General features: G+C 48.3%; 1 protein-coding gene across 1 annotated transcript; it reads left to right on the top strand.

Moving 5' to 3' along the window:
• The first annotated feature begins 2,203 nt into the window (after positions 1–2,203).
• LOC307060815 (keratin, type II cytoskeletal 5) lies at positions 2,204–8,782 on the top strand. The gene is made up of 9 exons (XM_079715587.1): positions 2,204–2,834; positions 3,416–3,630; positions 4,391–4,451; positions 4,561–4,656; positions 5,744–5,908; positions 6,274–6,399; positions 6,646–6,866; positions 7,643–7,677; positions 8,139–8,782. Exons 1-9 carry the CDS (start codon positions 2,280–2,282, stop codon positions 8,432–8,434), a joined length of 1,770 nt encoding a protein of 589 aa, XP_079571713.1. The 5' UTR covers positions 2,204–2,279; the 3' UTR covers positions 8,435–8,782.
• Positions 8,783–12,114: the final 3,332 nt, after the last annotated feature.

Raw genomic sequence — 12,114 nt, 5'->3', positions numbered from 1 at the left:
TCTGAGCTTGGCACACTCCCGCCATTCTCAGGCTGGCCAGAATGCATTCCTGTTCCACCGAGTCCTGCTCCCTTCTGGGAGGAGGAGGAATGGGGAGAAGCACATGTTCTGGTGGAGCTTCCCAAGGGCAGTGGAGACTAGACCCAGGATGTGTGTGTGTTGGTGGGGAGTGGGCAGCGGGGGGACATACCCTGAGAGTGACCTTCCATTGGAGAGAGAGGACTCGTGCTAGGAGTCCCCAGATCTGTTCTGTCAGGGGCTGAGAGTCTACCCATATGTCTCAGGGCCCCCAAGACACTCACGTCTGTTCCCTGAGAGGCAAGGAAGTGTGAAATTGACAAGCTCAGTAAAATGCCTCTTTGAGTATCTCAGGAATCCTTCAGGAAGGGAGGCAACCAAACCTCATTGCCCAAGACCTGTAAGGCCAGCTCTGGCCATTGACCTGTCTGTCTGGATTTACCTGTCCACTGCTTTCTCATCATAGTCTCTGATGAGCAATCACCTCTCGGCTGATACCCAGTGGCTCCGAGTCATTTTTCCACAGCCAGGGCTGCCTTGTGGCCAGCTGCAGGCCCTGACTAGAGATTCCTAAGCCACGGCTGGGTCCTCACTCCTTTACCCTTGAGAACGTACCTGCTTAGCCTCAAGGCTTCAAACCCACCTTCACCCTAACCCTTCATCCAGCCCCAGCCCAGGGGTGCCCCCCGGCCCAGCCCACAGCTCTTAATGGCCGAGGCACTGCCTGAGAGTCCTGCTTCTGTTCTGGGGAGGAAGAGATGTGAGCCCACTCAGGTCTGCAGCCAAAAAGACGGGGTGTGGTCTAAGACAGACACTTGTAAAACCCAACCAGACTCCTTGTCCTCCGTCTGGTACCATAGCCCATCCGGACAAGCTTGGAAGACGTGTCTTCCTGGGAGGTGGGACATGGGGGCTTTCTAAGACAACTTTAGCAGATTGTTAGGCCAGCTGTCTGGTCGCCCAAACCTGCCCTTTCTAGTCTCTCTGGCAGGACGATCCATAGATTTAGAATTCCTTTTCCATTCTCCAGGTCCTGAAGGAGGGTTCGGGCTGGAGCTCAGAGAAAGCCCAGCAATTCCCGCTGCTTGGAACAGGGCGGTTCACTGGTGTAACAGTCCGGCCAACTCTCAACATGTTCCTAATGAGAATAGAAGCTCCTGTAGGTATGTGTTTGTGGCAGCCTTCAGCTTGTATCAACAGATACGATGACTCATTTCTTCCCTAGTGGAATCACTGAGGGCTTGCTGGAACACACCTGGGGTGCTGGGGAGCCGGCAGAGGAGCTCCCCCTGAAGAGAGACGTGACTGCCAGGCTGAGTCTCAGGACTTCGCGGGCGCGGGGGGGGTGGTGGGCTATTGATTGCACGGGACACCTGGGTTTACTTAACCCCACAGGGTCCTGGCCAGGCCAAAGAGCAAGGGAAAAGTTCAATGCCACAGAAAAGGCCGAATTAGGAGGCGTTGTGGAGGGATGGGTCTGCCCGTGCAGAGAACAAAGTGGGATAGACCGGGGGCTGGGGGTCTCCCACATACTCTGTTTCTGGAGCTTGGGGCTTGGGGAGTCTTTATGGCCCGAACCTTGCAGGAGAATCTGCCCAGTGGGCTCTGGGATAACTGTGCCTCCTCCAGGAAAGGAAATTTTGCAGTAGAGGACCGAAGTCTATTTTCCCCTCTGGCATAGAGCTGAGATATCAGGCTACACTTGGCTTTCCAAGGGCTGAAATCCCTGAAACAACCTCTCATTAGGGGAGTAAGCAAAGCAGACCACTGCCAGTGGGGGACTCACTCTGCTCCCCTAGCCTCCTGTTCATGGACAGTGTACACCATGCTGGGATGCTTGACAACATCCCTGGTCCTGGAAGGATCCTTCAGGACATTGGCCAAATGCCCCCTTGCTTCTTTGGGCTACTCACAGCCCTGGGCTCCCACGGTGAAGAGAGGTTTGTTGCCAAGACATCTGGGCTGCAAGGCAAGTTTATCCCTACCTGAGCAGAGCCTGCCAGGAAGAAAGCGTTTGCACCCCACACCGTTGTGCGGGTGTGCCGGTGAGCTCACTGCTGCCCTTCAGGCATGCCCAGCCCACTTAATCATTCACAGCTTGACAACTCTCCCGCCCAGCCCAGGTCTAGAGGATAAAAGGGTGGCTTGCCACTCCTGGCTAACAGAGCCACCTTCTGTGTGCTGCCCTGCTCTGTTCTTTCTCTCCAGCACCTCCTGACCGCTAGTGCCCACTACTCTTGCTCCACTAGGAACAAGCCATCATGTCTCGCCAGTCGAGTGTGTCCTTCCGGAGTGGGGGCGGCCGTAGCTTCAGCACCGCCTCTGCCATCACCCCGTCTGTCTCCCGCACCAGTTTCACCTCCGTGTCCCGGTCCGGGGGTGGAGGTGGAGGCTTTGGCAAGGTCAGCCTTGGGGGTGCTTGTGGCATGGGTGGCTACGGCAGCCGGAGCCTCTACAACCTGGGCGGCTCCAAGAGGATCTCCATCAGCAGTAGCAGCGGTGGCTTCAGGAACCGAGGTTGTGCCATCGGTGCTGGAGGCGGCTATGGCTTTGGAGGTGGAGCCGGGAGTGGATTTGGTTTCGGCGGTGGAGCTGGTGGTGGCTTTGGGCTCGGTGGTGGAGCTGGCTTTGGTGGTGGCTATGGGGGCTCTGGCTTCCCCGTCTGCCCCCCTGGAGGCATCCAAGAGGTCACCATCAACCAGAGTCTCCTGACTCCCCTCAACCTGCAAATCGACCCCAACATCCAGCGGGTCAGGACCGAGGAGCGGGAGCAGATCAAGACCCTCAACAACAGGTTCGCCTCCTTCATTGACAAGGTGAGCCATGATTCTTTGTGAAAAACCACTATGAGTGTGGAATAAGTGCCAAAGAAAGTGGAAAGAGGGACAATTTCCTGACTTTGTGCAAATATCTTCATAGTTTGCAGTTATGTTTTTCTCTGTTTCTGTGTCCTGGATTTGTGGCCTGCTTTCCTAATTAGACTGGCAGCTTGGAAGAGAAGGTCTTAATTCTTCCCCTTCAGAGATAACCACACAAGGGATCCTTGCTTACTGTTGGGCAGAGATATATGCTGTGCTCCAGGTAACAGGGTTGATTGCACAGAAAGGTGGATGAATTCATTGGGCAGCAGCCCAAGTGCTTTTGCAGCCCCCCTGCACCAGGCCACTCTCTGCCCAGCCTTGCCCAGTGCTATCTGTGCCCTGGAGAAGTGTCCTGTCTCCCCTAGAAGAGTGAGTTTAGACGCTTCACTCTGGACCTGCCCTCTGGGGCCCAGGTCCAAGCACTGCCCATCATGGGAAGGTTCAGGGGGACAGAATGAGATGGGAGGAAAACTGGGAAATTGATCACTGAAACGTGAAATCCAAATCTGTCCATCTTTGAACTCTGTCCCCTCCAGGTGCGGTTCCTGGAGCAGCAGAACAAGGTCCTGGAAACCAAGTGGGCCCTGCTGCAGGAGCAGGGCACCAAGACCGTGAGGCAGAACCTGGAGCCTTTGTTCGATCAGTACACCAACAATCTCAGGAGACAGCTTGATGGTATCCTGGGGGAGAGAGGCCGTCTGGACTCAGAGCTGAGGAACATGCAGGACTTGGTGGAGGACTTCAAGAACAAGTGAGTTGGGGTGGAGTGGAGACAGCGGCGGGTCTTGGCACCAGATGTACTTTATAACCAGACTACTGCTTATACCTTTCCCAAGAGGCGAAAACATATACCTTCCATGGACACCTAAAGTACTGGAAAAAAACCAGGTCGCTGTTTAGAAAGTTCTAGCTGCAAGCTCAGTCTCTCTGCAAGGCACTTAGCCTCCAGCCAGAGTAACAAACTCAGCACCCTTGGTACCACCTGGTGGAAAAAGCAGTCATGTAGTCCTTGCTTTATGGGGCTTTTCTCCGCAACACACTCAAAATACACAGCATTGGCTTTTTGATGGCTTCCCCCCAAAGCAGGAACTGATGACGTAACCTAGTTTGGTGGCTCAAAGTATTTCTTTAGTCCTTATGAACCAGCAGCTGGGTTGCTAATTTTTTGTTTTTTTTCAAAGGCTATGAAAGCTGAAAAAAAAAAAGCATTAGAGAAATTGACTAGATGTGGAGTTGGGGAGAAACAGCGTAGCTTTTCTACAGGAATGTTCTTGAAGCAACTGAATTATAGCAATAAAAGAATAGTTATCTGCTAGGCAATTATAGAGAAAACAGTACCCTAATGGGTAAGGACCTTGCCCAAAGGCTCACGCTCCCACTGTCCCTCTCTCTCTGCCTATATGATGTGAGAAGCCCCTTTTGGTGGGAAAGCAGGCTCACAGTTGACTTTATGCAGTACAGACCCCAGGCCTCATCCTCTGATAAGCACTTCTCATCCTTTTTACCACCAGGTATGAAGATGAAATCAACAAGCGTACCACCGCCGAGAATGAGTTTGTGATGCTGAAGAAGGTATGTGGCTAGCAGAGAACCTGTGCCTGTGGTTATGCTCACTTAAGGTGTTGTTCATTTAAGTCAAGGCAGAAATGGGGTGCAGTGCCAACTATCCCTGTTTCTTTAGGATGTGGACGCCGCCTACATGAACAAGGTGGAGCTAGAGGCCAAGGTCGATGCACTGATGGACGAGATCAACTTCTTGAAGATGTTCTTTGAGGCGGTAAGAAATGCCCCCTATTTGGGACCCAGAGAGATGGTCACGGGGACACCACCAGGGATTAGGGTCTCCAGGGTTAAGTGACTTTCAGTGGTTCCTAAGCTATGGGCACATTTTTGTCTTTCCTACTCCTTTAGTACTATTCACATTACTTAATAAAGCCAATTCTTTTTTTTAAGTCAAATTTAAAGCAAAAGACCTCTTCAGTAATCATTTTGCAGAGTGAGATTTAGAATGAGTTATTAGAGCCCCAGGTATACCTTTCCCAGCCATCTCCTCTTTCTGGAGTATCATCCCGTCTTTGTTTACCCCAAGCATGGCAGACCACACAACTAGATTCTTTTTTTTCTTTCTTTTTTTTAAACATCTTTATTGGAGTATAATTGCTTTACATTGCTGAATTAGTTGCTGCTGTATAACAAAGTAAATCAGCTATACGTATACATATATCCCCATATCCCATCCCTCTTGTGGTCTCCCTCCCACCCTCCCTATCCCTCCCCTCTAGGTGGTCACAAAGCACTGAGCTGATCTCCCTGTGCTATGCGGCTGCTTCCCACTAGCTATCTATTTTACATTTGGTAGTGTGTATATGTCCATGCCACTCTCTCACTTCGTCCCAGCTTACCCTTCCCCCTCCCCGTGTCCTCAAGTCCATTCTCTACATCTGCATCTTTATTCCTGTCCTGCCCCTAGGTTCATAAGAACCATTGTTTTTTAAGATTCCATACATATGTGTTAGCATATGGTATTTGTTTTTCTCTTTCTGACTTACTTCACTCTATATGGCAGTCTCTAGGTCCATCCACCTCACTACAAATAACTCAATTTTGTTTAAAATAAGTTATGACCTAAGAAGATTCAAGTCTGAGATGTTACACGGTAGGGGTTTCTTGATGTTCAGAGTTGTTAAATTAAACAAAAATAGAGTTAGTAGTGATTTGGATTATTTATTAACTGACCTAAGTTTTTTACGTAGGTGGTTATTCTTATTTTTCTCAAGTCGACAAAGTACAATGAGTAGAAGATTTGAATGGACCTGTTATTAAATAACACGGACTCACATGACTGACTTGAAATCTCCCTGCAGGAGCTGTCCCAGATACAGACGCACGTCTCAGACATGTCTGTGGTCCTGACCATGGACAACAACCGCTGCCTGGACCTGGACAGCATCATCGCTGAGGTCAAGGCCCAGTACGAGGAGATCGCCAACCGCAGCCGCACAGAAGCCGAGTCCTGGTACCAGACCAAGGTGGGTGCTGTGGCGAATGTGCAAGTGTGTCCTGAGCAAGGGATGGAAACGTGTCTGGGATTCCAGGCCATGACCAAATGCTAAGGATGTGCCCCGAGACTGGCTGAGGCCTACTGGGAGGAGTTATGGGAACAGTCATGCATGCATCTGCCACATAAATTCAAGAATATTAAAGAGAATCTCACTGAGTTTCACACCAGTGTCTCTAGAAAAGCAAAGGCAAAAAGAGCAAATTATTGAAGACCAGCCCCAGGCACCCAGTAACTACACCACTTGCCACCTCTTGGTAGCTCCCGCCTGTGAACCTGGGAAAGTGTTTCCATCCTCATATAAATGGACTCTTTCCTCTTTTCTGGTGGCATCAGTACGAGGAGCTGCAGCAGACTGCAGGCCAGCACGGCGACGATCTCCGCAACACCAAGCATGAGATCTCCGAGATGAACAGGATGATCCAGAGGATGAGATCCGATATCGACAACGTCAAGAAGCAGGTAGGGAAAGAAGGCAGAGAAGGGGCCTGAGCTTTGAAGGGCAGACCTATTTTGTTTTGTTTTACATTTTCTAAGTATACACACACATACACACACAGAGCTGGAGCAAGTACCAGCATTTCACTATTCCACCATCCACAATGACCAGGACAAATGTGCTGGCTTCTCTCTGGAATCTCAGAAAGAGACACTTGAGGCCCAACTCAGCCTCCAAAGTGTCCCCACCCTTCCTTCCTTCCCCTCTAGTGCACCAACCTGCAATCCGCCATCGCCGATGCCGAGCAGCGTGGGGAGCTGGCCCTCAAGGACGCCAGGAACAAGCTGGCCGAGCTGGAGGACGCCCTGCAGAAGGCCAAGCAGGACATGGCACGGCTACTGAAGGACTACCAGGAGCTCATGAACACCAAGCTGTCTCTGGACGTGGAGATCGCCACCTACAGGAAGCTGCTGGAGGGTGAAGAGTGCAGGTGCGTGACACGGCCGACATCACGAGCCCACGATGGCCTCACATTTGATAAAGTGGAGCTGCTTCTTCACTGCAGGGTGTCACACACACACACAGGTGGCCACTATCTTGTGCATGATGATTATCCATCATTAATCCGATGATCCAATCCAATCCAATCTGACACCTGGGCATACAGCTGACCTACACAATGTGACCACAACTCACTTTCTGACCCTATTCCCACCACCAGTATTCTTGAATGCTGCCTCTCCTTCAAACAACCAAGCAACCCAGCAAATATCTTCCCCATTCTTAAAGTGCTTCTTCCTTCAGGAAGCCTTTCATGATTACTCCAGCTGAGTTAAACTCACCTGCCTTTGGATTCTCAAACTACTGGCTTTTCTTCAATCTTCTGACACTGCCCACTGCCTACCTCCTGTCTGAAGTATTTCTGTCCAGGCCAGGTCTTCTCACAGAATGTAAGCTCCTACAAGGCAAAAACTGCTTCCTACATATTCACAGTTCCCACAACCTCTTCCTCACATTTTCCATATAATAGTTAGAGGACAGTGTGAATTATAAGCTTCCTTTGATAACCTGTTTCTAGATCAAGACCTCTTCCTTGGGAAGTCCCTCCAGAGAACTGTCTCTTTCTCTAATTTAAGCAGTTTTTCAGGCATGCAGTCTCCTTGCTCAGAAAACAAGTTCTAAACATGACTATGGGAGTTATCCATACAGACTAATGGTGTCTTTGGGGGAAGTTTTTAACTCTTATTTCAATTTTTCCCCTTTCAGACTGAGTGGAGAAGGAGTTGGACCAGTCAACATCTGTAAGTAACTTTGAACAGACATTAACAATGATGACAATATGGGGTACTTGGTGCCAACTCAGAATCCTGCTATTTCTAGATACCAGACACTCCCATCCCCAAAATGGTTATTTAATACACTTAGTGAGAAGCAGGTGGTGGAGGAGAAAGAACACAGGTTGAGACAGGAAGCAATGGGGCTCATTTATTATCTCCTAAAGAGCAGGCCCTGTATCTTACCTGTCTTGGACCCTGTTCCCCTGCCTTGCCCTGACCCTCATCCCCTGATGACTTAGCACTGTCCCTTGCCTACTGTGGTCACCAGCTTTCTGTTAGGGATCTTCACTAAATGACTTAGCTCATCTGCTACTCTGTAAAAGTGGCCAAGTACAGTGCTGACACTAGCAGGATCAAATAAATTAGATTCCTAGGCTCTAATCTGGCAGACTGGTCTCACCAGGTTCTCCCTCCTTTCTCCACAGCTTTTGTCACGAACACCGTCTCCTCTGCCTACGGCAGTGGTGGCAGCTTTGGCAGCGGAGGTGGTCTTGGTGGCGGCTTCGGCGGAGGTCTGGGCGGCGGCCTTGGTGGAGGCGGTAGTGGCTTCTATTCCAGCAGCAGCGGGGGCGCCGGCCTAGGCGGTGGGCTCAGTATGGGCGGCTCCGGCTTCAGTGGGAGCAGTGGCCGAAGCCTGGGCTTTGGCAGTGGCGGGGGCAGCAGCTCCAACGTCAAGTTTGTCTCCACCACCTCCTCCTCCCGGAAGAGCTTCAAGAGCTAAGAGCCTGCAGCAGGTCACTGTCTCCCAAGTGCAGAAGCCGGCCATGGCAACAGCCTCTTCTAGGTGGTGGCCCAAGCCAAGTTTTCTCTTTTTCTGGAGTCTAGTCGACCAAGTCTATCGCAGACCCACATTCTTTGGTTCCTGAAAGGCCCAACCCCCAGTCTCTAGCCTTCTGTGTCCTGATTCTATGCTCTGCTTGCAATTAGCCTTTGGGTCTCTACAGCCTGGTCCTCGGTGACAGAAGAATCCAATGTTTTCCAGTATCGAAACCATCAAAACAGAGTCCCTACCCCAATCCCATCTGGTCTATCTCCAGAGTGTGTTCAATAAAATGCTTTTATAATATAAGCTGTTGGGAAGAGTTGTTTTCTCAAGATCTACAGCCAAACTAGAGAACCCCTGCAGGTCCATCTGTCCAGGTGTGATTTGTTTCTTTGATGATTCACAAGGAGACAGAATGGCCTTGGAGGGAAAGTGGTCCTCGTGGGTGGTCTAGAGACTCCAGGAGGCATGAGAGGTGGATGCTAAATCCTCTAGAATGAAGGAGTCTCTGGAGGGCATGAAGGGGAGGGTTCTTTGTTTCACAGTTTGGACAGATTATAGAGCTGTTTGTTGGAAGGGGTCCCCAATGAAGGTGGGCCAACTTGCAAGTAATGACATAATGCGCTTAAGTCAAATTTGTAAATAAGGAATATGTTGCCTTGAAACCCCACAAAGGCCTGAAAGATATTTGGTCTTTTCTAATAATGTGGGCGCTGAGAGTGTCAATAGCTTATAGTTTCTTAACAGAGTCAGGGATGAAGTAGCCCTCGGATTAGCAAATAATTTCAAGCATTTAATGGAGGAGACCGGAACTTGCACTATATGTTGGACAATGGCCCATCCTCTTTTTCTGAACTTTTTGTGAGTCTTTGTTGGTCCTGAATGGGTATGTTTAATGAATCTTTTCGAAGGGGGATTTATCAATGCAATATCATACCTATGCTCCTGGGAAAAGTCAGATGCATTTAAGATCTTGCCTGCAAAGAGTGTGTGTGATGGCAGGGCTGTTGAGGTACCTCACCAGTGTCTGGGTAGAGGTGGATTGTGCCCCTTCTGAGGTGAAAGCAAACTGTGATGGAGAGGCTGTTGCAGTGGGCACTGAACAGAACATTATTAGCCAAATCCACAAGAGCAAAATATTTACCAATTGCTGATTGAACAGAGTCAGCGATTTCAATAATATTGGGTAGTGAGCCTTAACGGGAGTGACCATGGCATTAGGGTTGTGGTAATCCACTGCCAGGCACCTTTATTCTTTCCAAGTTTAAAAGTAGGCCAAATTGAGTTGTTGAATGGAGAAACAGCGGGCATAATCACCCCTTCTCTAAATATATTCCCTTTAATGGGTTTGACCTTTGAAGGCCCTGTTTTAATTTACATTGGGACGTATTAACAATTTTAACTGGAGGAAGGTCCATGGAGTCCCATTGTGACAAGCCAATTTGTTAGTGTCAAGGATTTAATTTAATTTTAGTTTTGTTACTCACTGGATCAGAGTGTCCATGACCACTGTGAGATATACTGGGGTGGGGGGGCAATGAATAGTGTGATCGTGTGAAATTTAGGCAAGTCAGTAGTTCTGATAATTAAGGTGAGGCATACTTGTTTGTTCTCTCTTTTGTGTTCAATAACTTCCTCAAGATTACAGGGGGGTACCTTGTTTAAATTTAGTGAAATCCCCAGTATAATATGAGCTCCAGTAGGAATTAAGGCCATGAAGACTTGCCAATTGGTGTATTTCAGCAGACATTAAAGTTAATTCAGAACCTGTGCAGTAGAGGTGCAAAGCCAATCCACACCCCTTTATATCTTTTTTTATGTATAAATTCTTTCAGTAAATTTTGGATTTTCAATTGCATCGAATTGTGTTAAAATTTTTTTTTGTTTCCTCCCCCTGTTTCCAGGTTTCTTTCTTTTCTTTCTTCCTCACTCTGGTTCTCTCTCTATATTTCTTCTTCCTTTCTCCCTTCTTTCCTTCCTTCCTTCCTTCCTCCCTCTCTCCCTCCTTTCCTTCCTTCCTCCCTCCCTCCCTCTCCCACGCCCCCTCTCTTTTCTAGGGTTACTAGAATTACTTATGAGAGAGGAATTCTTGCTACCCTGCTCAGATCTATAAATTTCTTCCTCCAGAAGGCCTCAAATCAGTATCATCAGGGTTTAAGGCCTCCCCCACAGAAATAGTTGAATTAACTCCTTAGTTGTGCCACAAGCGTGCCCTATGTGTCTTCCCGTATAACCCTGAAGAAGAGGATCTTTTTTTTTTGGCAACAGCGGCATAGGCAGCAGCAGCAGAAAAGCATTTTGTAGGGTTCTCATACACTATCTGCCTTTAAGAGTGTGGCCTCAGTATGCTACAGAGTGAGTGCTTTTCCTCCCAATGAGTGATCACCTGATAGGACCATATATTGCACAGGTTGTAGACTTTCCCCTGAGCACTTCATAGAATGGGGGCCAACACCTGCTTAAGACACACACCAATCTTCACATGGTGACAGTCATTCCCTTGAGCTTGGCGTTGGTCATCATTTATGGAGGAATCAAGAAACACAATTCAATATGAGATACACAGATAGGTCTGGGCCAAGACACATGACACTTTAAGGAGGGCTCCAATCCCATAACTGTCTCCAAATGACAATGATTGAAACGTCTGACATAGATCAGTTAAGTCTATAACAGAGGCCTTGGTAGAACTCAATAAATGTGGCACAAAGCAGTACAGCTCAAGTGCAAGCTTGACAGCAGGCAGCAACACAACTCAAAGAGCTCACTAGCCAGAAAGCAGCGGCTCAAAGTGCATATTGCCATGCTGAAAGCTAAAACAAGAAAAGAAAGATCCCAGTGGTAGCAGTCATCATCCAGACATCCTGCTCACAAAACCAATTATTGTGAACACCCTCACTCAAAATGTGGTTCCACTATTGAGACTGATGACTCCACACACTCACACCAAGATGGTATGAAAATGATATTATTCACATAACAGAGCTTTCTGGAAAGAGTATGGCAAGCCTCCCACGCTGGTCTACATATGGCTTGCAAGAGACTGCAGCGGGTTTATTGCGGTGGTTAGGGGTTGGGCCAGGACAAGGATTCCTGCACATGGTCTGAAGTTCCCACTAGTCATGAACGGGGCGGGGATCACCCAGGCTTTCTTATCAGATGGGGAAGGAAGAGGGGTGGGGATTAGAAGCTGTCAACTGTCAAGCATCATTACGGTAAGAGTGCTTTAACATTCAAAAAGTTCAATCACATGATACGCAAATTTACAGAATAAAAAGAGAGGAGTCAAATGGTCACCTCTCCCTCCAAATAGACAGGAAATATTATACTTAATAGTGAATGATCAAAACTTTCCATTGAGATCAGAAAGAAAAGAAAAACCATATCACCACAATTATTCAACATTATACTGGAGTTTTAGCCAGTGCAAGTCAAGACAAAGAAATAAATTTCTCTTTTTTTCACACACACACACTGTATTTTATTTTTACAAGAGATAAACTGACATCAAGCATTGTAAATGGATGACCACAACAAAAGCAACAATGATTGCAATTACCAAACACAAAACACACTCATATTATGTCATAATATTGACATTCAGTCCAGTAATCCTCCACTGTAACAGCTCCTTTACT

Source organism: Hyperoodon ampullatus, assembly GCF_949752795.1.
Source record: "Hyperoodon ampullatus genome assembly, chromosome: 11".
In the NCBI taxonomy this organism is placed as follows: domain Eukaryota; kingdom Metazoa; phylum Chordata; class Mammalia; order Artiodactyla; family Ziphiidae; genus Hyperoodon; species Hyperoodon ampullatus.
The sequence above is the reverse complement of the archived record's forward strand: the minus strand, read 5'-3'. Positions and strand labels throughout refer to the sequence as shown.